Here is a 27,165-nt window from a genome sequence, read left to right on the forward strand (position 1 = left end):
TATAATATTGCAGTTGATACTTCGCTATTGAGTGATGCATAGCCTACTGGATTTCTGAATTAACGTGTCAAGGATTTTCATATTTAGCCAATTTGATCACTCTACTGCCAATTTCAACCTATTGATTAGGTTTTTCCCCATAAAATAATGACTAAGTTCACAAATTGTAAAAGGCCAAAAAAACTGAGGACTATATTGTGGAAAGAGGAAGAGGCGAAATCCCACTGACATTGCCACTGGCTCAAACTATTCCCCAAGCTGCAACCACTTAAAAAGCAGTTGCTTAAGAATTCCATACTCTGCATATATATGGTGAATGGAGTGAAAGCCCTCGACATTAAATAATTGATATACAAATTGAAGCTTTTATCCTGACCACAATATACTTCTTATGAGGGAGAGACAGATTGCTTGCAGAAAAAGATTATCCCAAATCAGCCACCCTTACTGTGCTCTGGGTATATTCAGAAATGCATTTGTATCTCTGAACACTGGGTGCCCGAGAGCTGGCACGCAAGATGGCCGCATTCTAGTGGGGCTTCTGCCATGGAGGCAGTATTCCAATATCATCATACCCCCAAAAATATTATGGGGCCACCCGGTATCCCTGACAACCTGACATACAAAAAACAGTTACCATGGGAGAGATTTGTAAGGTTAAACCTCTAAAGCAAAACAGAATATTTTACTCATCTGTTTAAACAGTGTCTAAGTTCCAAATTCATGGTAGTCAAAAGAATGATTTTTCTGTGACAGTGGCATTGCTTCCACCATTTTTTGTCCTGATTAAGACCTGTACTTAAAGTTGTTTAATGGGTCGAAACATCGACGTGTTACCTTGTTGACTGCCAAATAGTGTAGTACCTAACATGCACTCAAATTTTGAGTCACGTAGGTTGGATATTGTTCCACTACTCAGTCAACAATGTTGATAAATTGTCCTTTGTAATTAGCACCAGCAGCCTTATATTTAGCTTTGTCACTAATCACTGCTACTGCTCCGTTTATTAGAGTAGTGATAAAAGAGGTTATCTAAATTTATATGATTTGACAGTAATTAAACACGCTATTTAATCCCTTACAAACGATTAATATATTCAGTTTTTTCTTTTAGAAGTTTAAGCTTATACATTTCTACAAGTTTGTTCTTTAGGTCGAGCGTCAACGCGCATGCACTGTCTGCAAGACCTGTTGTATTTACTAGTCTGAGTGCAATCCCGCCTGCTGCTTTCTATAAGTTTACTCTTGCGTCCATCCTCTGTGCTGGCTCCTCATTGGTTGGCGCTCCCAAGACATCACTTCTGTCCGCGAGCACCGGACAACTAAAGTTTAATTACGCCGTGGGTGTGTATTTTGTCCCTTGGGGACTACGTTGTTTTTTCGGCCTTGCCTAGTTTGGTGGCTTGCTTGTTACTAATGTTACTATATGCATTCAGCACTTAACCACACATCCACGCACTCTGGCGTCGGCTTCGCAGTCCAGTTCAGTTTGGTTCCCTAATTCAACCAACGTGGACTAGAGCTCACACTCTTGCTTTTCGCGGCACTTCTGAAATCTATCTCGTCTTCTTTTGAATAGAAAATGTGTGGCGACATGATGCCTGTAATGTTTTGCCCGTTTTCATCTCTATGTGGGAATAGCGTTATTTTGGTCTTTTTTTATAGGACGTTGGCTTGTCTTAAATTAGCATAAAATCTTTGCTCAAGTCCAGGAGCTGTAGCCTGTAAGTATAGTTTCCTCAATGTGAACTACATTACCAATGTCTTCGAACAAGGTATTTAAGTGCTCTTAGCGACGACATGCATTTTGCGGTAACTTCGTGCATCAAGCATTTCTGCGAGCTATCAACTGCTCTGCTACAACTAGATTGGGCAGCGATGCCAAGAGCCTGATCACCTTCCTCAGGGAGGACTCCTAACCCATGCTCAGGAACCTGGCCATGGGGCTGCAAGTCCTGCATTAACTGCTGCTGCTCTACCTTCTGGAAGGTAAAACGTTTCTTCTAACTGTTACGCTGTGATTGCTTTACCGTAGCGCATAACCTGTACAGGTGCCAGTCTGGTGTATTTTTTTTTAGCACATACTGTTAGCATTGTCACCTCATTAATGAAAGAGACATTCGGTGACATAAAAATGTTGTGCACAAAATCACACATGGTGGTCTAGTGGGGATACAGAGTACTGCACTTCTTTAACTCGAAATGCAGTACCAGTGCTGGAGTGGGGTTTTCTTTAAAAATCGTATACCCTCTCCATTTTGCATGTTTAGATTAATATGAATAATTAATTAATAGAAATTGTACTAATTGTTTGCTGTGTGAATTGACCAACATTACTAATATAAGAAAGACACGTGGGAATTGCATTTGTATGGCCTAATTATTGACGTAAACTAATTTTGTATGCATATTAATAGACAATCAGAAATTGCATGATTATATATTGCTTTCGTGATGTATTCGTGATGTGTGCTTTATTAATGTGAATATAACCTGCATTAAGTGTTGCTTCTGCTAGATAAATACACACATATATGGGTATTAGTAAGGGGATAACAGATTATTAGTCATTTCTATGTATTAATTAAATTTTTGTGTTTCTTTGCTTAAGTTGACCATTTGGTGGCCACAAAATGGCCGACATCCCTATCTGACGAAAACGACTATTATGAGCATCTCTGGGTGAAGTGCGCATGCGTCGCCATCAGCTGCCGCGGCCTCTGTACGACCCCGACTCAACTGTGCCAACCAAGGTTACACCGGGCTTTCGGCCAGCTGCTCTGAAAGAAACAATGAAAAGATACTATTGCGTGGATTGGAACTATATCTAAAGACACATTATATGTATGGGAAAGAAGTCGAACTTTCCCCAACGGACCAATGAGATGCGTTCAAAATATCATTTGTTACACTTTAGAATGTAAATTTTACTATGAAAATGGTAGACTAGAGAGGTTGGTAGGTCAGAAGATTTTTGATTTCCTGACGTTCTGCTGACGGAGAGGACGGTGACACTGCAGGACAGCTGTTTCCTAAAGACTCTGACAGTATGAACTGATGACCAAGATTTTGACTTAGAGGGCGACTTTTAGCCAGAATAGGTAACTATGATGATCTATTTGCTTGATTAAACCAGAGACTCAAATTTCAATTATTTAGATAAAATTTAAGATTCATTACAAAAACTGTGTTGGGTCGTTATTATTTGAGAAAATGTATTTATGTAAATGATGTTAAATATTTGTTATCACTTTAACCTGCAGCTAGTAGATCTATGGCCTATTCATGGGAGGAGTACAAAGATGAAGTTTAGATCTTTATGAATAGGGATATGTGAGTACTCTCTTCCATTACAGCAAGTGGAACAATCACCTCTTTGAAACAGGTTATTAGAAGGATGTATGTTGGTGTTATGGGCCCCACCAGCGAATGTAGTGATTGCGTGTGATCTATGATCTGTGACGAAGGGAGGGATTCTGCATTCCGCGCTGCATCACCAGCACTTCTTAACAGGGAATCAATGCTTTTAAAGGGAGAGTACAGGCACTTCGCAGGAAGTACCAGGCTGGTGCTCTTGGATGGTGTGTACTCTCGTTTCTACATTTCAGTTTGAAGCACTGGTCTTACTCCAGGGTGTGAACGGGAGCAGAGGGGTGACATGGCGAAGACCACGAGATAGCTCTGTTGGCTAGCATCCTTGCTGCAGGTGTGGGTGAGACATTGAGGTCACTGGTTTAAATCCACGGGGCTGGCTCAGCCTTTTTCCCTACATTAATCAACACAGAGTGCCTTTAATTTGCATTGTAATGACACCTTATAAAATTGGCGATCCATGCTGCTTTCACACCATGGAATTGACATACATATGCATGGTCTACCTTCCCCTGCAAAATAACTACACAGCTTGTCTTTACAATTTCAAAACTGCCCTGATATGCAAACGAGGGCCACTTTCATTTTGGAGCCAGGGCATCATTTCTGTCCCACTCCAACACTGTCGCTGTGTGTTTATGTGGCGTGAAAATGTATGTGAGGGCGAGGCCTGCCTTGGGTGTGTCACAAGGCATGCCTAATCATCCATTCACACACCTGCTTGGTCATGTCCGCTCTGTTTCTTGGCTGCGTGAGACTTAAATGTACGCAGTGGGCAATTAACGCAATGCCCCGCAGAGTGAGCCACCTGGCCCTTCCAGGGAGTTGGAGCCCGGCTCTAGAGCAACAGGCACTTAAAGGGCAGATCAGTGACTGGGTGCAAAGCGGGGCATTATTATATTAAAGCACTGTTGAGGTTGGTGTTTCTTTAAGTCTAAAGGCTTTTATAGCAGTTACCTTTATATCCCACACACTTGTATCTTTACATGCAGTAGTCAGATGCTAAAGTTTTGTTAGAATACAGGCAGAACACTGCGTCATTTGAAGTTGACATTCAGTAAGCCAGGCCAAAATTCATTATGGTCAAAAAACAACTTTTCAAAGTGAAAATCCAACATGCAATCCAGTATGCAAAGCTCTACTCGTCCGCCTGACGGTCACCTACAGGGTAAGCAACACATTTCTTGAAAAGGTTTCTCAAGAAAGCCAGGCGTATAGGGGACCTCATGAAGAGACCGACACATCCCCTCTTTATGATCACTCGGACTAGGAGGTCAAACCTGGAGGCCAGCGTTTTTTTCTTTTTTAGAACTGGTCTGCTCAAGATATATATTCTACCCTCACTGTTAGGCCTAACTGTGGTCTACAATGTCTAATCTGAGTTAATCACCTTTGATAGACGCACTCTGCTGGATCACACTTGATAGTGGGAGCATCATTTGAACCCGTGTCTCTCCCTAGGACATTTTCCTTGTCTATACATGTTGGTGCTATTTCATAATGTTCTTCCGAACCCTTCTTTCATACTCCATCAAGGCGACTTAAACAGAGACAATACTTTCGTCACGCCACCAGAGTGCAAAGGAGAATGAACGTTTAAACCCCTAGATAGCTTCCTGAACTTTGGGTTGAGAGGCTCTTGCACACGAGCTTTGATGTTCTTCCCTGCAGCACCAGACACATTCAAGACCTTAGACAGATTGTTGATCACTTCTACCAACCAACATTTAATCACCAACCTATTCCGGCTCTATGGTGTCTCTCAAGGGTGTTATACCTGCTATTGTTTTTATTTATGCTAAAGGCTATAATTTGATTCGGTAAAATTACACTAATTGAAATCGGTTTATTTTGTGGGGGAGATGGGGTAATATCCTGGTGAGATTGTGATGCCAGAGTGGGGGGGACTAAGGCGGAAAGGTGCTATGTTAGAGGAATGAATGCAGTGACCAAACAGGTTTATTATCTAGTGGATAAATAGTTAAGCACGATCATCACACGAACTGCGGTATGCCAACACGCGGAGACAGAACTTTACCTGTGCGATATGACTGATACACAGACCAGTTGGGCTACAAAATGTAGAACATAGAATGAGCAACCCTCACAATATTGTACAGGCTCTGGACTACCTTGACAGACACCTTGTAAACATAGCACTACTACAAGCGAAACTTAGCACTGAGCCCAGACAACTGCTTTGCTGCTAGATGGGCTTCCTACTCCGTCACCTCTTCAGACTCTTTCTAAGCCCGTGGACTAGCCATTCTTATAAAAAAGGGTATGTATTTCAGGGTCACTGACTTATTCTCTGACTAACATTGCAGATATGTTATCCTATGGTGCAAGCTTGGCACCACTGCAAAGATCACTACAGTTAACTGATGGGTCAAATGAAGATGACACCAGATTCTTTGACAGTCTGTGGGACAGGATTCTTGCCATAGCTCTACAATCTTTGCAATGGGGAGGGGATTTCAACTGCACACTTCAGCAAAGTCTTGACATATCCCAGGCTATTAATGTGGCCCACGCCACTGCAGCCATTCAGCTGAAGGCCATTATGAGCACACATACGCTGCTGTACATGTGGAAATATAGAAACCAGTCAAACGCTGATGGGACATTCTACTCAGCAGTACATGGTATGTGTTAGAAGTTAGACTACAGGTTGATAAAGTGGGATTTGGTGCCATGGGTCAGGGAGGTTACACATTTAACTCACATACTATCAAACCCCTCATCTTTGCTGCTGAATCTGGAAGCTCCTGGAATCACACCAATTGGCATTGGTTGACGACTTAGTCTCCAGAGATCCAGAAGAATCACAAACTGAAATACTGGAATACTTGGTCTGTAATATAGGCATAGTTGAACACATCTACATGATATGGGAGTCCTTCAAGGCCACAACCAGAGACATTTGTCGAGCAAAGAGTGGTGCTATACTCAAATCACTCCGAGAACATATGGTCTGCCTGGAGTATGATATTAAGGGGAGAGGGCACTTCCTGGTGGTGACGGGGCACCTTTTGAAGCAGATTAGAACTAAACTGTCTGAGTTCCCACATATCACAGAGATTAAGTAAATATATGGGTAAATACACTAGAGTCACAGTAAATGGAGGATGGAGAATGAAAAGGCAGAACTCTTGCAACTATGATTTAATGTCCAAGGGCTTGGTGAGACATTCTATGTTGAAATATTTAATATTAAATACTAATTTATATATATAGGATAAAAAGCTCAGAGAATGTTCCAAATGTACCCAAATGCTTACCTTGATGTGGTACAATTGATATAGATTAAAACTTAATTTGAAAAGTGACCCACATATAGTTATGGAAAGATATAAGTTTTATACCAGATATCAATTTTCAAATACACCAACTGAATGTTACGTTGATGCAATAAATGTTTTGGCCGCACAGTGTGAATTTGATGAACTGTAGACCTATATATTAAGCATCAATTTGTACCATGTTATTACAAAAATAAAATCCAGGAACAATGTGAGACATAAGAACCCTTAGTTGAAACAAAAGGTGGAGATTGTTAAAAGTGTTGAGGTGTCTATACGTTGTTCTGAAAAGACCATAGACTCCAGAAATAGCAATGAATTAAGTTAATTGCGTTAAAACTAGGAACATGGCTGTTTTGTATTAAGAGGATAAAAATGAAGTTGATTCCAGAGTCAATATGGTGGTTACTAAGAGAAAAAGAAACTGCTCAATATACAGACTATAATACTTTGTCCCACATTAGTGTTGATGATGAGCCTTGCGTTCCTCCAGAATGTGAGATTAAAATTGATGGCGTGGAACACAGGTGTAGGCTGATTCAGGATTCCTAGTCACTATTATTTCAGACACGTTTTCTGAATCTAAGTGAAATCAAGTGATTTTAGAAAAACAATGTTAAAAGATTCATATGGGGTAATGCCATTGACATGAGCTTTTTTATTTCTTCAATTCAAATTAAGGACATAAAGATTCTTGTCAAAGTCTATATGGCTAAAAAGGGGACAAAAAATGGTTAACGATATCAGGGTAACTTAGGTATGACATTCACATTTCAAGAATATAAAGTTCTGAAGTTGATTAAGTATTTTTAAGATTTTAGAGAATAACAAGGACGTATTCAGAAAAAAACTAGGGTTATATCAAATCAAACTTATTTAAAGCAATTCCTGTAAGATATTGCTTAAGGGGTGTACCGCTCAGTGTTACTAAAGACTTGTTGAACATGCCAGAAGAAATGTGCACAAAAGCTCTTATAAAACCTGTAGAGTTCTCTGAATTAGTTTTGCCTAGGTGCTGGTGAGGAAAAAAACAGAAAAGTTAAGATTGTATGCTGATTTTAGGTATCTAAACAAACAAATTACTTTAGACTGTCACCCCTTCACAAAATCCAAGAAATATATGCAACTTTGGGACATGCCACATTCTTTGCAACTCTAGGTTTAAGGTCAGCATACCATCAGATTCAGTAGTTAGAAGTCTGTTGTCACGTAATTATATTCCTTAATCTAGATGGCACATTTTGTTATTTGGTGCATGCTTATCAGAGGTTAATGGATAACTTTTAAGGAAATACAGTGGGGTAGTAACATTTCAGGATGACAAAACTATTTGCACACCCACACTGGAAAAACATAAGGAGAGGTTAATCAGAGTGTTTAACAAATTGGTATCCTCCTCCAATTAGATAAGAACACATTCTGTGCAAGACGGTTCAATATTAAGATCACTGCATTTTAGTTGAGGATTAAACCGAAGGAGGCTTTGATGGAAGCAATCAAGATGCACCTCTGCCTAATACTAGAGAAGAGTTGGCATCTTTCTTGGGCATGCGTAACTACTATTCCAGATGTGCTAATGAGTTCTCTTTACTAACAAGCAACACAAGAACATTTGGGAAAAAATAAAAGAAATGACTGAGAACTTTAAAAATGGGAACGCTAAAATAACTGCTGCAATGGCTCTATCGTCATTTGATGATCCTGCAGAATCCACAGTCACTGTGGATGCCAGCAATAATAAAGTTGGTGCAAAATTCAAACAACAAGTTATAGGAGAAACCAAGACCATTGCTTTTGCTTATAGAACTCTCATCAGCAGAGCAAAGGCACTCTACTATTGTGCCGGAAGCCTTACATTGTATGTGGACATATTTCAAGACTGTCTGGCCATCACCTCATGTTGAGGACAGATCATATGCCTCTAATTTTACTTTTGTCTGGTAACAGTAATACAGGGAAAGGATCTTTGAGACTTGTTCAACTTGAGCATTAGGCATATTGCTGGAAAATTAAATTGCAAAGTGGATTTCTAGTCAAGCAAGCTTCTCAATAGATGTGGCTTCTTATAAGCCTCTCTCAATGATCAACCTAAATATGAAAATACTTACCAAATTTAGGCCAAAAGACACCCTTATTTACCCACTCTGAGCCATAAGGATCAAAACTGATTCATCCCAATGTACAGTAATTTGGCTCAACCTCAGGAGGCTATGTAGGATATTGAACAAGACTAAAGTTGTAAAATTTCCAAATGCTCCAATTGTGTCAGTTGTTCTTGAGAAAGTATTCCTTGCCTCGAAGTAGGGCTACCTTAATGTTCTCATGTCCCACATGGAGATGAGGAGAGGCGTGGCTCCCTGGGTTACACTTCTATACACGAACCCCTTGAACCAAGTGAAAACAGGAGGTCTAATCTCACAACAATGACACATATTTAAGCTGACACAAGTGTGTCCGCTGTCCCCACTCCTGTTCACTACTGAGATGGAGCCCCTTTCTGCTATATGATGTTTCCTTGCTAGGTGTGGTTGAGTATGCCTCTACCAAAGTAGCCAAGCCTTCAATAGACCAAGGTGAGTAATTAACAACCACTCTGTACAAAGAGAATTGTGTAGAAGAGTCAGAATAAGATTAAATCAGCACGGACAGCTGTGAGTAAGGCTTAAGATCTCACTGATAATGGGAAAGAAAGGCAAGAAAATCAAGAGGAGCACTAAGCAAAGCCTTAGTAGCTCTGACAATAGTTCTATTTTTTTGTTAGCAAATTCTGGACTCAATCAAAAATCTGAATACCCTTCAGAAAGAAATGGAGTAGGAAGTTTGAAATATCAGGTGGGAGCAGTGGATTTGAAAATGGAAAGCATCTTCAACCGGTTTTTAGCAGTGGAAGCAAAAATTACCACCAGGTATGAAAAGTGTAGATGGCAATATAAAAAGTCTGTTACAGTGCTTAGAAAATAACAAAGGGAGAGCAAAGTCTAAGAAAATCATTGAAAGAGGCAGATCTGGAATTTTATAGGGATCCCCGAGGATGAAAGTACCATCTCAAACAATTCTTAGTGGATGTTATCAAGGAATCATTTGTGAAGGAAGAATCAATTAAGGATTTAACAATTATTAGAGCACACATGTGTCCATTCTAACAGCCAGGAGATGCAGTACCTCCATGCACAATCCTGACTTGCTTTTCAGACTTTAGAATCAAGGAAATGGTCTTTTATTTAAAAAAAGAGGATGCTAAAGTTATTTAAGTCTGCCATCAGGTCCACCTGTCAGTTCTTCACTGATTAGGTCCTATAAAATGGCCTAAGCAGAAAAATAAAAAGGTTAATGGACAAGTTGAAGATTCAGGGAGCACAAGTAATGCAACTATTTAGACATGCAGTACTCTGGTGAGGCAAATATAAGATTCTCAATCAAGCTGATTACTTACAAATCCTTCAGCAAAAAATAACAGGTGGGGTAAAATGAACAGAGGGAAGAGAATAGAAGATGAAAGGGAACAAGATAACTAACACATAATGTCTGCTATGCTAAATTAACTTTTTGTGTAAGGATCAGCCTAATCGAAAGGTTAAACGCTCAAATTGTTCATTTCAATTTGACTGAAGCGGACAATCTATATCAATGATCTTTATTGTTTGATCAAAGAGCCTTACAATAGAGCACATGCTAAATGTATTATACATTAAATAAGCTTAAAATACAGTACAACAACAATCCATATAACACACAATTTAGCAGTTAAAACTTGGTTTCATCTACAATTGTCAAAAAGGTAAAAAGCATCAACTAACTGTATCTGTGGACATAGTTGGGATTACATCTAATAATTCTATTAAAACTGGCATCAATTCTAACTCAAAAGAGTAAAGGGCATCAACAAACTAGATCTGTAGACTTTGTTAAAAAGGCATCTAGTTACTTCTATTAAATAACTTCCGTTATAAATTAACATATCATTTCCCTATCCTTCATTACATTACAGAGACCCTCAGATAGCTTATTTATGGATACCCTGCTACAAGATCTAGTATGCAGTTGTTATTTAGATGCATGGTAGTGTCAACAAAGGTTTAATTCAATTCATGAGGTTTGGTGCATATTAACAATATGTATCCAACTGATTGTGAAATGTGACAAAGTGCAGGTGCATATAGAGTACATATCACAGCCTTTCAAAGCTAGGTACAAAAAACTGACAACCACAAGATGGCTAGACCATCTCAGCAAATACAGAGATTACTTTTAACAGTGGCCAAAAACCTCCCTTACTTATAAAGTGAATGCTGAAGTATATGAAGCTACAGAATTAAAAAATATTTAATGGTCTGTCCCAAGACTGGAGGCTAGGACAGTACTGGTAGAGCCAATTTCATAAAGCCTAAATAGAGGTAGTAGCCATCTAGTATGTGCAGTAACAAATTTTGTGCAAAAAAGCAAAAGGTGCTAAATATTATCCTTCCCCCATATCGTAGTCACAGAGTTCACTTCCCCTTTGGAGCCTTACACACCTACCAAGTTATTCCCTGGTAGGAAAGATCCCCAATCTAAACTTAATACAGACTGTGCACATTTCAATTCAGGATGAATCCAGACTAGTAAACCCTTCCAAACTGGGCCTGCTCCACTTTCAAGGTAGATGCCCAATATACTACCTGGTTTTACTTAAGTGAACTTTGCTTTCCACCTAACCTGAAGTAGCGTTCTTTCACAAGTTCTAAGGTGTCGCACCCTATATCACCTGGGTCGTAATCGGCTCCCCACATATGCCAGTCAGTTGCTTCGACCTAAACCACCACATCTATAAGCGTCCTCCAGTGAACGCAAATATATTGTGGCTTTAGGATTCCTTACCAGCTTGATCCAATATAGAACTGATTTTATTACTGACAGATCAGAGATCGGCGTTATATATCAAACAACAGAAAGGTTCATCACTTCATGAAAGGCCTACTATGTCCCTGTGTACGTGGTTTAGGGAGGGAGTTGGGCACAATTGCAGGCCGGGAACCAGGGAGTAAATAGGAGGCCGGGGCCCGACCAGCCAGTGATTACCTATTGGGATATTAGTTCCTCAATTTGAGGTATAAAAGATGCTGGATAATTTCCAAACTTTCTACCACCCACGCCCCCCCCCCCCACCACTCCCGAATATATGGATGGATAATGCGCAAGTGTATGCATGGTATACATTACACACACATCTATCAAAAGCAATTAACCTTAGGGCTCAAGGCATATTAGAGGGATATTGTATGTTTTTAATCTTGCTAGAGTGGAGTTGAGGCCTACCCAGTAGCTACAACTACACCTGAAGGATTGGTGGTACAGACATTCGGGGAAAGGTAAACATGCCTTTCCCCAGTGGATGATTGGTGGGAGGAGAATTGGGTCAATATGGGCAAATAATGCAGTTCCATTTATATATATTATGCAAACAAGAACTGAACCAACAGGGAGAAGGAACTGTATATAATCTCTATGGATATTAAAGGATTGACTGCATGAAGGAAACAGCTGGTCAGGCTAGAGATTGATCATTTTAAACACAACAGTGTCACCAGAAGACTAAAATTGCATTTCAGGATAGAAAGGTATTTTCCCTAATGGGTCTTAAGAAGGTAGAATACACCTTGCAGAGTGCTTCAATAAAAGCCATTGCACTTTTAAGTCTTAAAACAGTGGTAAAAACAGCTGTTCAGATTCAAAAGGATGGTGGGAGACCCTTAGGTAGCCATAGGCAAAATATTCTCTATCTGCGAATACAGCCCTAACAAAAACAGGCCTGAAATGTATAAAGAGCTTAGCTGTTTGGAACTTTAACTGCATACTACATCGTCTGTTGGACACAAACAAAACAGGTACTAGAAATAGTTGGAGTAAAGCAAAGAGTACAATTTCCTAAAAGAGAAGTTACAATTAGCAGATATCTGGTATGTGCATAATCCAGAATACAGGTAATATGCATTCTAATGCCTTTTACATAAGCACAATTTAAAATAAGGTTAATTTCTCACAATGATGAACATTCAAAGGTCAAAGTTACATGGCATCTCAAGGTGATGTTAGACAATAATCCAGGCCTGTTAATATGAAAATATATGGATATACAGCGAGATCTAAAGGTCTGTGGACATTTAAGAAAGAAATACTAAGGAGTATCTTGAACAGTTAAACATTTAGATTGTGTTATTCTACAACATATATCAAGGTACTGCCTCCTTGTCAGTGATCTGGGATACACTTGATGGAGTGAAGGGAGTCACAATTCAATTGCTTCATCTGAATTTACAATAAAAAGGGAAGTAATGGTGCACGATTGAGCTGATCTTACAGAGGTGGAGATCACTCACACAAAGAAGGAGCAGGCAGTAGTAACTAAACAAAGACGTTTTATTGGAATTATAACAGAAACGTTACCAAATCCACTGTAGAAACAGGATTATGGTGAGCAACATACATGTATATTTGATGGTGAATTTATAAAATGAACGGCTTATCATTTATTCACTGATATTATTAATATTTAGTATTTTTTCAACTCAATACGTATGACTAGCCCCCACAACGCATCACTGTTGGATCACAGAGTCTGGGCCTCTTGTATTTTTTTAGACTTTTGCAGCCCAGGAGTTCCGTGAACTCTGGTTGGGTAGAACAAAACCAGGGCAAGCTTCTCGGTTTCAGGTCTCATTTTCCGGGGCTACAAAGCCATGGCTGAATTTCCGAATGGAGAAGCATGGTTGGTGAAACTTGCTATGGCTTTGCTGTACTCTGGCATGAAACTTGCCCTTTTTTGAATTGGCAGTGCCTTGAAAGCACAACTTGCTAATTTTTAATTTTTTTTATTTAACGAAGTCGGGCCCTTTGAGGGTCCCACTCCCCCTCACGAAGGCCTGGAGGGTTAGAGTGTATGCACCCTGCCCCTATGATTTTTTTTCTCCAAATTGGGTACTGTTCCCCACACACGGATATTAAGGATGGAAGTGAAATTACTCTCTTGCAACCAAACAATCAGAGCACTTTGATCTGTGGTTTACAACTTTGGAACCGCAGGTCTGAAAGGCATAACCGGGGGGGGGGGGAAAAAAGGTTCCCTCACCCATTCAAATGCCTTATTTTTTAGAATTTGAATGAATTTGGAAGTGTTCACCCTTTAAAGCCCACTAATTTCTTTAATGCTTTTATCTCAAAACTACTGAATGGATTTACTCCAACCCAATAAAGCTCGCTTTCAGTGTAAAGTTCAACGTTCATGCCAAGTTTCATATACATTTGATTAAAGGTTTTTGCTGTAGGCACAAACACATTTTTCTGTTGGTGCTAAAACAGCAGAACATCTGTTTTCACTACCTCTTAATTTGTTTCCTACTGCAAGATTTTGCACAACAATAACATGACAGATCTTTATGGACCACGCCAAGCAATTGCCAGATTTGTAGCGAGGTGTCAAAAGTTCAATGCAAATCAAAAAAATGAATTTTTCAATGTAAAGTGCGACTGAACCATCTTTAACAATGAGAAGGATCTTCTTAAAACAAAAAACACATGATCAAGTTTTTACCGAGCTCTCTGGCTGCACTATTCAGAGTGGCTTTCATATTCTTTTCCAGTTCATCCATCTGCTCTCTCAATTCTGTCAGGTTAGGATCAAAGGAAGGCTTCACAAGGAATTCATGGTTTTCAATCTAGGAAAAAAGGGGTAACATCCATTAGGCTATCCACCTACAGGTTATTGCTCAAATACTATTGGCAATGGTCCTAAAAGCAATGTAACGGGAGATTATTGGCATTAAGTGTTTCAATCTATGCTTAAGTAAAAAAAAAAAAGTTTACGTTATAATAGGTAGCATTACATAAATGAGATCCTTTTAATCAAAGTATCTAGGATACGTAAGCTCAGAATGGCAAAGAACAAACCAGTATTTTTAAAGGTATTGGGTGTTTTAATGACATTTCAAATTCACCACTCCCCAACCATTTAACATTTTGACATCATCCGTGCCATGTTCCAAAGCAGTATAGCAACAGAAAACCAACTATACATGGAGAAGGAAAGAAGTAATGTGGTGAACGTGACCAGTACCCAAAACTATTGATGGGAAATTAAATCTCACCTATAAACATGGCCACCAAAAGCATGTGAGGGGGGGGGGGGGGGGGGGGGACCAAACGGTCAACTAATTTTTTTCTAGACTGAAAAGTGGGAACATCATCTTATCACTAAAGAGTTCTACTGGTCAAAGTAAAATATTCTTGAAAAAAACATGTACTCTGTTACATTCAGCAAAAAAGGAGCATGCATAATACACTGTAATTGAACTAAAATGCATTTGGCTTAGTGCAAGCATCACAGTCAGGTCTTCTGATTTCAAGATTTGTGTTCATACAATGGGGGCTCTGGAAACTTCTCTCCATTACAAAAGAGCCCTGTATAACGGTACTATTGATTGCATAACATATATATGGGTACAGCTATTTTTCAATTTGGTTCCAAAATTGCACCATTAGACAAAAGCTGGCCCTTTTGATGTATCTGCTGCTAATGCTGAAATTAAAGCAAACTCAGCAGTAAATTCAATTGCAGATTCGGTTGAAAATTAAAAAGAAGTATGCTGAAGTACTGATTTAAACCGACAACTGTCGAGAAATGAATCACCAGTATCAATGAACCAGAGTCTCAGATGTGTTGTATTAGAAACCCTCAACCACACATTAACCGTACGCAATATATGTTATCGGCTCGTGTTGTAAGGTAGATAGTGTCATCATTGGTTCTTCATCACTTGAGGGTTCAGTTCTACAAGTAATTAACCAACCTCCACCAGGAGGGAGACTGTCGATGTTGTTCGCAGTCATGGGAAGTGATTAAAAATATCTCCTAATCCGGTTTGGAGAAACATTATTTAGTCAGGAATGGGATATGGTTAAATGAAACTGTGGTGCTAGGGTGGATTTATGATTGTTCCACAGCACCTAGTGGGGGGTCAACATGTTTCGGCCTTAGGGTTGCTCTTACGAGGCCGGTGGCCTTCTTCAGGGCGGTGCTGTGGGAGGTTGTCTTGTTAATTCACAGAGCACCTTTTGGAATGAAGAGGGTGGGTGCATTCACTTGCCCTTCTTCGTCAGTGAGCTCAATGGCTCGTTGCTGACGTGTTAATAGGTGCAGTCTTTACCTACGACTTGTGAGGAAAGGGAAAAATAAAAATATCACAAAAGTACATAATTGCAAGAGAGCCTAAAAGTGAGGCTAAGATGTGCATTAATTGCACATCTCAGCCTCACATTTAGGCTCTCTTGCAAACTTATTTTTTAAGCAGATTGAACATGCTTATGTTTAGCTAAAGAGCTCAACTACCAGACTAACAAAGGACCCCCTTGTCCGCCTATACATTTTGGAAATTAACCAGAACAATCAGCACTATTGCTAGCACCAACACTAATACTAATAACATATATCTATCGGAAATGAATAAGGACTAATACCACTGGCATCAACACACATACTCCCAACAGAGATCTATTGTTTAAGATGAGGGACAGACTCATGAGAACACTACCTACTTTGCCTTACCTTACGACTGTTCTGTTTTTGCTTTGTCTCTTTTTACTGAAAGCTGAATAGGCCTTAAAAATAATTACTGAATATAAGTGTGTCTCATCAACTGGGTTCCCTCTAGAAGAAGAACCCCAACATTCCATTAACCTCCTAATTATGCACTTTTGTGATGTTTTTCTTTTTTCCTTGCCTCTCAAGTCACAGGTAAAGACTGCACCTATGAACACATCAGCAACAAGCCATTGAGCTCACTGACAAAGAAGGATAAATGAATGCACCCACCCTCTTCATTGCAAAAGGTGCTTTGCGAATTAACAAGACCACTGCCCACACCAAGGTCATGAAGAATGCAACCTGACTTGTAAGACCAACGCTAAGGCCGAAACATGTCGACCGCACACTAGGTGCTGTGGACCAATCATTAATCCACCCCAGCACCACCGTTTCTTCTAACCATACCCCTTTCCTGACTAAATAAAGTTTCTTCAAACAGGATTAGGAGCTATTTTTAGTCACTTCCCACAACTGCGAACCACACAGACAGTCTCCCTCCTCGTGGAGGTTGGTTAATCACTTGGAAAACCGTACCCTTAAGTGATTAAAACCCAATGATGACACTATCCAACTTACCACACAAGTGGATAACAAACTGTGTACTGTGAAAGTGTGGTTGAGGGTCTCGATACAACACATCTGAGACTCCGGTTCGTTGACACTGGTTATTCATTCCTCTATTATTGTCGGTGTACTAAAGTTGGAAGCTGAATGAATCTCTGCTTCTCTCTCCCTCGTATTTATAAGGAGGTATCAAATTATTCCGCACCTGATAAATTGCAGAACTCTAAATCCTTTTGCTGTGCCCCAGTTCTTGCCCAGAGAACACTACTCAGACATCCTTTCTAAAAACTCAACGCTGACAAGCTAACACATACAGACTAGGGTAATCCCATCAATCAAATAGCAGGACTGGCCTAAGCTAGTTCTAGAATCATGTTTTACCCAGTGTCATCTTAAGGATTTTGTAGGCAGGAAATATTTTTGGGCCCTTGTTTGGAACATATCCGAATTTTAATACACTTTTTTTTCTAATTCAAGTCCTGTGATACCAAAAAATAATTAATTTTACATTAAGGGTTGAGATGCAGAATTACAGAGCAGGGAGGTGGAGACAAATGTTCAGTCTCCCAGGGGTCCTTGATTGGTGGGGCCCTGAAAAATTATCCATTTTGCCCATGCCTTAAAATGTCTCTGGTACCTAAATAATTGAAACTCAAATCCCAGGCGGATGACTAAATAGCGACTCATGCCTCTATCTGCTGTAAAAGACTACACAAATTCTGGTAAAAAGGGATACTTCTGTGAAACAGAGGCAACGACACCAATTCTACAAATGGAGAAAAGAGAAACGTAAAAAAAAAAAAAAATTTCAATGTGAATACGTTTTGGTGTTATAATCAAGAGGTGCCTTAAAAAGACGATGGCCTAGCTCCAAGACAAAACTGGCTGAGGAGTGATCAGAGCATACGATTTGAGTGGGTTACAATTGCCCTTTTGTTAGCCTTGGGTTGAGGAAAAGTGAGTCCACCGTGGTACCAAAGCTGCAGAAAGAAACTGGTGTTCAAATGGTCTAAACAGAAACCTGCTCGAGACAACTCTTGTCTTAGCCTTCTGTTCAATTAAAGCAGAATTGAAGACAAGTGAAGGCAAAGGGTGTGGACAGTGAAGAGTGCAATTAGGCACACACCAGGCAGAGGACAGCCATCTTAGATCCTTTGAAAATGCATTAAGCTGCAGACACACGTTGCAGGAACTGACAGGCAAGGTCTACAGTTCTGCGGACATTCAAACAAGCAATACGTAAAGATGAGGAGTAACTGGAAAAGTTACCAATGTAGATTGTGCAATTCTACGATATAATCCAGGCACAGCCTCCTTGTTAGTGATCTGGGATGCCTTTAAGGCACAGGTTTGATGGGGTGAAGGGAGTCCTAATTCAATTGCTTCATCTGAATGTATGAAACAAAGGGCAGAAGAGGTGCACGATCAATGCTGATATTAAAGTGCAGGACTAAGTACACACCAGGCAAAGTACAGATATCGTAGATACTTTAACAATGCATTAAGCTACAGACATATGTTGTAGTGACTGGCAAAGGACAATTAATCTCTCTAGACTCCCATCTGCACTAAACTTCTGGCCTAAAGATTAACTTAATGCAAATGGAGAGCCGGTATCTTAAATGCCAACATGTAAGTTGTATAATTACTTTCATTCCACATATTCCATTTATCAATTTAATTACTTAAATCTCCTCATTTCCAATTTCCCAGCTTAGTTCTACCAACTGCACCGTTTCTTTCAAATTTGTAAAGGGCTGCTATGGTTTGTATTCTATTTATCATGGTTTCATCTGTGTTCACCACAAAAGGGTCTGGTGTGCTGAAAGTATTTACTAACACTCTGAACACACCTTATTCCTGATCACACTCACAGCACTCAACAGCTGAAAGGCATCCCAGTTAAAATGTAACTGTCACTGCTGCTGTCTCAATAAAACAAGCATTTTCCGCAATCCTTCAAATCTGGTTCAGATGGTGTGAGGACAACCAATCTTCCTAGCCCTGGTACAAACATTCCTTTGAGTAGGCGCAAAAGTGGTCCACCGGACGTCAAATGTGATCACACTCTGCTGACTCACAAAGCTGATTAATATCCTTATGCGGAGGTAGTTGATTGGACACAGTCAGCCAATCAGACATGGCGCATTCATTACATTTTTTGGACAATCAAACAGGTCAAGTGTATCTTCCTTTTCTTTTGATAGTCTGAATGCAAACCAGACACAACATAACCTAGCTGTAACGACATCTGTAGTGGAAGGGGATGGGGTAGATTGAGCGTCGCGGGACATGAGGCATGCATGGGTGAGAGCTATCCAGACTCCCAGCCTGGAGTATCACTTCTAATATACACCAAAATCATGCTATGATCCTCTCACATATATTTCACACTAGGAAAATTGAGGGCTTTAAGTTGTGGCAGAGAGGGTCAGTATGCAGCCACACCAAAACTTGGGGTGTAGTTAAAAAGGTCAGTATTCCACATGTATTAATCCTCCACCACCATCAGTTGTGTTTTGGGCTGCACATGGGGATGGTAGTCACCAATGTTAAAAAAAAAACAAAAAAAAAAAAAAAAAAGCATTACTTTGGGTGGAGCCAGTCACTAGGACAGCTAAGTATTCTGCTGTTAATCAAATCACAAATATCATGCTGTGCACCTGCCAGGGCACTCATAATGCAAGTATGGAGTGCAGGAAAAATATTGGGAACATGATAAATGATGAACATGTTACCTACCTTCAGTAAAGCTATATCTGGTAGAGACTATCTAGCCGCTAATTCCTTACCTTAGAATGTCTCCTGGCGGCAGACTGGATCTGGAAGACTTTTGAGCAGTACCCTTGCGTGCCAGTAGGTGGTGACGCTCGGCTCCACATCAGCCACACCGGAAGCGATGCACATGGTACCTCTATAGGCGTCACCCCCAGCAAAAACGTCAGTTACTTTTGTGCCTTTCCACACTAGGAGCGCGGAGCCAAGATAACTGACCAAGGTGTGGAAAAACTAAGTCCCTGAGAAGTGAACCTGATACTACAATTGACTTTCAGAAGGGGAAGGACACAGGGCTAGGTAAGGAATCTGTAGCTAGATTGAGTCCATTTGTCATTGGACAGAGACTTCTAGCTGCAGATTCCTTACCTTAGATAAGATACTCACCAAATTCTTTTCCCGGAGGTAGGTCTGCAAAGTCCTGTATGACCAAACTGGTGAAGTGCTCATCACAATGGACCCCACTGTCCAGGCAGAAGTGTTTGGTAAATGTGTGCTAGGATGCCCATGTTGTTGCTTGACAGATATCCAGGAAAGGAACTCCATGGGCTAGCACAGTGGTCGCATCCTTAGCTCTGGTGGAATGAGCATGCAAACCCTCATGCAGTAGCTTCTTGGTCAGTGCATCAATGATCTAGATGCAGAGCACACTCCATCTAGAGATGGTCGATTTCTGTATAGTGTTCCCCTTCTTACCTCCCACGTACCCTACGAAGAGTTGATCGTCTACCTGGTAAACCTTTTGTATGGTCTAGGTAGAACGATAAAGCAATTTTTGGGATGCAGACGGTGGAGCCTCACCTCTTCTTTAGAAGGATGAGGTGAAGCAAATAAGGTTGTCACAGTGATGTTTTGGCATACATGATGGGGAGTCACAACCTTCGGAAAGAAGGATGCATGTGTCCCAAGAATCAACTTCTCCGGGAAGAAGGTAGTGTATGGAGGGTGTGCCGAGAGCGCCTGTAATTTGCTGACCCTCATAGCCAATGTTATGGCAACTAGAAAGACAGTGAAGGAATAAGAGGGCAATGCTGAGGAGGCTCAAACGGTACACACAACAAGAATGTGAGAGCTAGATTTAGATCCCACTGGGACATAATGGCCTGAGAGCAAACATGTGCTGCAAGCCTTTAAGTAATATAGCCACAACAGATAGTTTAAATGACGAAGGTTAGTCTGGTAATTGCAAAAAAGGTTGGTCAGGAATGGCTGAAACATAACCTTTAACTTTGCCCAGAACAGAGAAAGTCTGCAGAAGGTGCGTTTAAACTAGTAAATATTTTTGAATTACAGCACCCACGAACTCACTGCCAAGTACGATGGCATCGTTCGCACCACCCTAAAGCACTGTGACCTAAAAACACACACTCAACAATCTATGCATATCCACTCTACTCTGCCACGCTACTGTACTCTATGCCGCTCCACTGTACTCTACGCCACTCTAACCCACTCATCTTACTCTATGCCACTCCATTCTACACTACAACCTCTACTGCACACAATACCACTCTATGCAACTCAACGTCACACCACCCCATGCCACTATAGTCTATGCCACTCTATGCCATGCCACTATAGTCTATGCCACTCTATGCCATGCCACTAGTCTATGCCACTCTATGCCATGCCACGCCACTCTGCCACTCTACTCTACACCACTCCATCCTGCTCTACTCGTCCCTCTGTCACTCCACACCTCTCTACTCCAGTTCACAAAATGACACTCTTTACGCCACTCTATGCAATGCCACTCTACTCTCCGCCCCTCCACTCACACTATGCCACTCTGCTCTAATCCACCCTACTCTATGCTACTTCATTCTATGCTGTGCTACTCTAATACACACTACTCTACTGGACGCCACTCAACTCTCCGTCACTCCACTACGCCATTCTAATCTATGCCACTCTACACCAGTCCACAAATTGCCACTCCTCAACCCCACTCTATGCCACTCAACACAAATGTATTTATATAGCGCTTACTACCCCTGACGAGGTGTTGAAGCGCTTTTCGTTGAGTAGCACGCTACTCTGAAACCCAAAAGGATTAGTTGTGGATTAGTATAGGGAAACAGGAGTATAGTATTAGTATAGTGAAGTACGAGTTAATTTGAGCAGAGGACATGTGAGTCTGTAAGCTGAATTGAGTAAGTAAGGATAGAAGCGGGAAGAGAGCCAGAAGTGTTAATTGGGAGATCATAGTAGTAAGGTGAGGTCTGAGGTGAGTAAAGGCGATTATGGAGGAGGGAAGGCCTGTAGAAAGGGAATTGGGAGAAAGAGGGATGAGTCAAAGGAGAGATAACATGAGGGAGAATTTAGTAGGGTTGTTTGGGAGATCATAGTTGTAAACTGATGTTTGGGGTGAGCCAGGAGGAGTAGAGAAGGGAGGAGTCAATAAAGGGTTATTTTGGAGATCATAGTAGTAAACAGGGTTTGAAATGAGAGTGAAGATAGAGGATACATTGATAGTGGTGTAGGTAGATGGTAGGACACAGTAAAGCTTTCGAAAGTGTAATTTATTTTTTCGTGTTCAATAGAATATATAGATACAGGATTACATAGTAAGGGAATATATGTGTAAAAAATATATATTGAGATGTGTGTGTTTTGTTATTGTGGAGTAGTGAGAGGAGATATTGATGTTGTTGTCTTTGAAAGATTTGTGTGTGCAGTACTGCTGGTAAATGGTACTTGAATAGCACAGGGATGGTGATGTGTTTCAGAGAAGAGTATGTTGTGTGTAAGAGGGGATGGACTAGAGTTATGAGTGTTTGTGTTACATTTGGACACTGGAATAGGAAATGTGTGTGATGTAGTGATGTGTAAGGATTGTACGGTTGTGTGAGATTGGTAAAAAAGAAGCGGCAGGTGTTGGTGGAGGGTGTGATGGAAGGCCGATTATAGGTTTTGTCTTGATAAAAGGGGATAAAGCTGGAGTTTTGTTTGAACAGGGAGAATATGTCTGGATGCATTAAAATTATGCATAATGTAGCTTTGTGTTGTGTTGGTGATGTATGAGTGGTTTAAGACGGAGTTGTGTTTTGTGTGAGTATGCAGATGACATAGCGTTGTAGGTGGGGTAGAATTGTATGTAGGTGTGGTTTTTGGGGTTTTGTAGTGGTTCAATACAAATTGGAATCTGTATGAGGTTTGTTTGTGGCGTATGTGTGGAATACCTTTCTTGCTATTGTGTTTGGATGCTGGTGGATGTGGAGGGCTGAGGGTGGTCGCTCATAAGTTAAAATTGGGCAGCATCTCTAGCCTTAGGCCCGACCCAAACAGGCAACTGCCCTTGTCCTCTCCACCCAGGCCAATCAGGCAACTCCCTTGGTCTTCTACACCCCTAGGATTCGATGCCCGAGCTGAAACGCCCTGAGCCCTATGTTTAAAATTGCCCTATTGGCCAATGGAACCGTAGCCCTAACCCTAACCAATCAGAACCTAAACCCCAGAGCTAATGGGAGACCTTGCCCTATTAACCAATCACAGCCCTAGCCCTAAAAGGCAATCAGATCCCTAAACCCCAATTCCAAAAGGAAACCCTAGTCTTAGTAGCCAATCAGAACCCTAGCCCAAACAGCCTATGCAGCAACCCCTCTGACAACAAGAACCACATACAATAGCATCCAGCACTTGTAGACCACACAGCACCAAGCTTTTAGTTGACATCTACAAAATGATTACTCCACATCCCTCCCATCTGAGGACACTAAAGCACGAAATACATCCAACCGAAATTGAATAGTAGTAAAGTAATTACACTACTAGGACGTTGGGACCTGCCCTGCTACTTACCCAAAAGCATGAAAGTTTGTTAAACAATGCCACTCAGTGCCACTGTTCTCTACACAATGCTCTAAGAACCTGGCCTGGTATGTGATGTCCATTTATTTAAGTGGGCACATTGCACCAGTCCAAACAACCCTATGGCGATTTAAGAGGTTTCAGACAACCTTAGAAAGCTCTGCAAGTAGTAGCTGTGGAAAGCAGCCTTCAGGCTTAGTCCAGAAGAAGTGTAAAGCAGCTTGTTTTACCAGAATGCAATCTTACAGTATAGATTAAGTGAAAAAGAACCACACCAAGTATTTATAAAAATATGTATTTATTATAGAATACTCTCTAGGACGTTCCAATATCTCCAACATGGAGATAAACACAATGCACACAATACGTTACCAAACAAACAGTAAATAGCACAGAATACACAGTGGCCCCAGGGGGGGACCAACCATATATTAAGAAAGTGGCATAAGAACCACAACTCGGATCAAGACCAGGGTGAAAGGACGTAGAAGTGCTGGGACCCCAAGGTGAGTAGCTAGGGACCCCACAGAGAGCGTGTGCAGGGTGTAAACACGACTGCGTGCTCCGTACAACTCTATGTGCAAGTTGCAGTTGGATTTTTAAAGATTAAGGGCCCTTCCCAGTGGACCTTGAAGAAACCCCATGGAAGACAGAAGGTTGGAAAACCACCCCACCCGTGGATACACTAGTACTCACGTTACCTACATCAGGGAAGCGGGGTGCATACGTGTGAATTTGTGTCAGAAACCGCTGTCAAACCCAATGGAGGACTTCAGGAAAGTGCCGCTGTTGAAGAAGGAAAAGTGCCCGGTGAAATCCAAGGATAGGTACCAGCAAGCAGAGAGGACAGAGTCTATGTCACTCAGGGGTGACCAAGAGACTTGGAAGCCCAATGCCCTCCGATGTCAGGTGTTGCAGGATGGATGACTAGGAACTTGACTCTGCAGCTATGAGGACCAGACGACCCTGAGGAGGACCAAGAGCCGTGCATGAGCTGTCCCACGAAGGATGTCGAGTGCTGAGGGGTCGGTGTCGGTGTCTGGCGGGAGCACCAACAAGCCTTGGCAAATGTAACTAACGAGGGAATCAAAGAAGGAGCAACAGTGGGACCAGCATGGTACAGGGAACTCGCCAACAGCAGAGGAGTCTGGGCAGGACCAGAGCAAGCCCAAAAGAAACAAGTGTGACCTTCAAGTGGACCCACAAGCCGGAGGCACTGGAGTCGCGTAGGACCTCAAGCAGCTCACCAAAAGATGCAGGCCACGATGCGGTGTGGCTGAAGATTATGGTCACTGGAGGTGCTCGAGGCTGGGGCTACTTGGAGGGAAGCCACCAAGCCTTTTCAACTGCAAGTTGGACGCAGTGCACAGGGGTCTGGTTATTGCAACCCCCACAAGGTATCCTAGCCTCAAACTTGGTGAGAGGACCAGGCAGGCCTCGAGAGCTGTGGAAAACCACCACCTGTGTTGCAGAGCCCATGGAGTCCGGAGGAGCTCAGGATCTGCAGACCGGTTGACTTAGTTGCGCTGCCTGCGAATGCAGGAAGTGTCTTTGAATCTTCACAGGCCTTGGAAGGTTCCTGTATGACGCACAGCCACAGACCATGCAGCAGACTGGAAGGGAGACTAAGTCGGGCCCAAACGAAGTCCAGCAAAGTCCAGAGTGCCCAGACGGTAGAAGGGCAGTGGTGTCTGATCTGAATCTTATCCCATGACAAATCTAGAAATCTATACCAAGGTAAGCTCTGAGGTACCCCAGGGAAAGGGTTGGGAAGATTCAGAGGAGCCTCCCAGGGGAGGGTCTGGACAGGGGTAAGGTCACTCCCATGTTCATTGTCCAGTTTTGTGCCAGAGCGGGAGCCAACGGTTTGAACTGGACTATGCACGGGGACACCAAGTGTGCCCCTCATGTAGACTTTCTGGCGCTGACAAGTGCACCCACCCGACAGGATGCTTATTGTTCTGCCTTCCGCTGCTCAAGCTTGGCTCAGCAGCAGGAGGGCAGAAATGTGTCTCTGGTCGGTAGCATCATATTTGTGCAGGTTGCACACCTTTCTATTTACTTATAATGAGTTTATCCCCAAAAAGTTTTAACTTCAAATTTTCACGTTGCGTGCTCAATGGCATCGTGCCTAGCCCAAACAGCACGTATTAAACTAAACAACAACATATTGGGACAACTTTCTGTCCCTAGCCACTTGCACAACCAATTGAGTTTGCAAAGTTTTTTTCACCATTATCTAGTTTTCAGACTTTTAGATGTCATTTTTCACTCCATTTATAATCCACATTTTCGCTTGCGATAATTCACATCCGCATGCAAGGAAATGCCATTTTCCAAATTTCTAATGTTCTTGCTGGGCCATCCGAGCCTCTCTTCAAAAACACGACTGAAGCCAAATTCATCAATAGCAGTTTATTGAAATCCAATGCATTTTGGGCCTCTTGGGCCCTTCGTCAGGGAAAAACTGTAAATCACAATTAAACATACTTTAGTGTTCCATCCACCAATATACGCACTGAAATCACATGTGTAAACAAAGCTCATGTTTGAAAAACCCCGTGTTTTTAAAAAAAAACACCTCTCTTCTTAATCTCACCAACTCATTCCTTTTAAATACATTGTTTACATTACTAAACAGAATCACCCCCTAGTGTCTCTGCCAAACAGCTCACTCTAACATTAACACCTGAATCTTCCTTTCACTCGGTGAATAATTACTATACTCTAGCCCCGACTGCTTCAATCCTCGATGTTCTCCTCTCTTCTTTCCCCATCATTTAAACAAAACCCTCTCTTCTCACCCATCCCTTTCCACATCTTGCTTTTCTTCCCTGCTACCCATCCAAAAACTCCAACCGACATCTGTCCATCCCATCTTCTACATCAAACTTCCATTCCCTTTCCCCTTATCTCGGCGTCTCCCATAATCTCCTCTGCCTTTCACATCCTCATCTCGTAACTGCTAACTGGAAAACGTCCTCCTCACGCCATCCCAGGAAAAATCTTTCCTTTCCCTTTCGACCTCCAGGCTTTTAAATTCGACTTTTGCCCCTTCTCTCAAGCAGCCCACCCCCTAATCTCTGCGTAATGCTCACCTGTGTCACTTTCAAACTCCCAAACTACCCTGAGACACTACAATACCCATAATGCTTTTTTTTATTCTCCTTGCCTAGTTGTAGATCATTGAACGAGTTCATGAAATTGTATTGTGCAACTGTAAATATTTTAAATCCGCTAACGATTTAGAAAACGTGCTCTGTCCAATGTCTGGTCGGTAGCAACCATTTTGTTCTGTCTGGGTCTAGAAGGTTGGCTTCGGGAGCACAGAGCCTAACGGAGGGCTCTTCCAGTGCTTGGAATCATACCTCCCACACCGTTAACGGTGTGGAAGTAGGATTCCAACATGTTTGATATCAAACATGATGGGATTCGTTGCAGCTGTTTTCCTGATGGTCATCGTGTAATGACGGGGTGCCCCTCTATATACTATATGGCTGATTCACTGACAACCCGGGAGAATGGACTTGGTAGGCTGCAGGGGTGTCCTGCTCATGCAGGGGCACCCTCTCACTTAGAGCTAAGCACCCTGCCTTCAGGATTGCAAAGGCTTGCTATAGGGGTGACGCACAAGTTACTTACCTTCGGTAACAATACATCTGTAAGAAACGTTAGTTAGTTATAAATTCCTTACCTTAGAATTACTCCCAGGCGTCAGACTGGATC

At 41.6% G+C, this 27,165-nt stretch overlaps 1 protein-coding gene across 1 annotated transcript in view; it reads right to left on the reverse strand.

Annotated features, from left to right (window-relative positions):
* MSH2 (mutS homolog 2) overlaps positions 1 to 27,165 on the reverse strand; it is a 576,743-nt gene that overhangs the window by 292,187 nt on the left and 257,391 nt on the right. Inside the window, exon 9 of the mRNA XM_085612740.1 lies at positions 14,242 to 14,365. Within this exon, the coding sequence (XP_085468866.1) occupies positions 14,242 to 14,365 (124 nt within the window). The remainder of the gene's footprint in view (positions 1 to 14,241; positions 14,366 to 27,165) is intronic.

This window comes from Triturus cristatus, chromosome 6, assembly GCF_964204655.1.
Source record: "Triturus cristatus chromosome 6, aTriCri1.1, whole genome shotgun sequence".
Taxonomy (NCBI): Eukaryota; Metazoa; Chordata; class Amphibia; order Caudata; family Salamandridae; genus Triturus; species Triturus cristatus.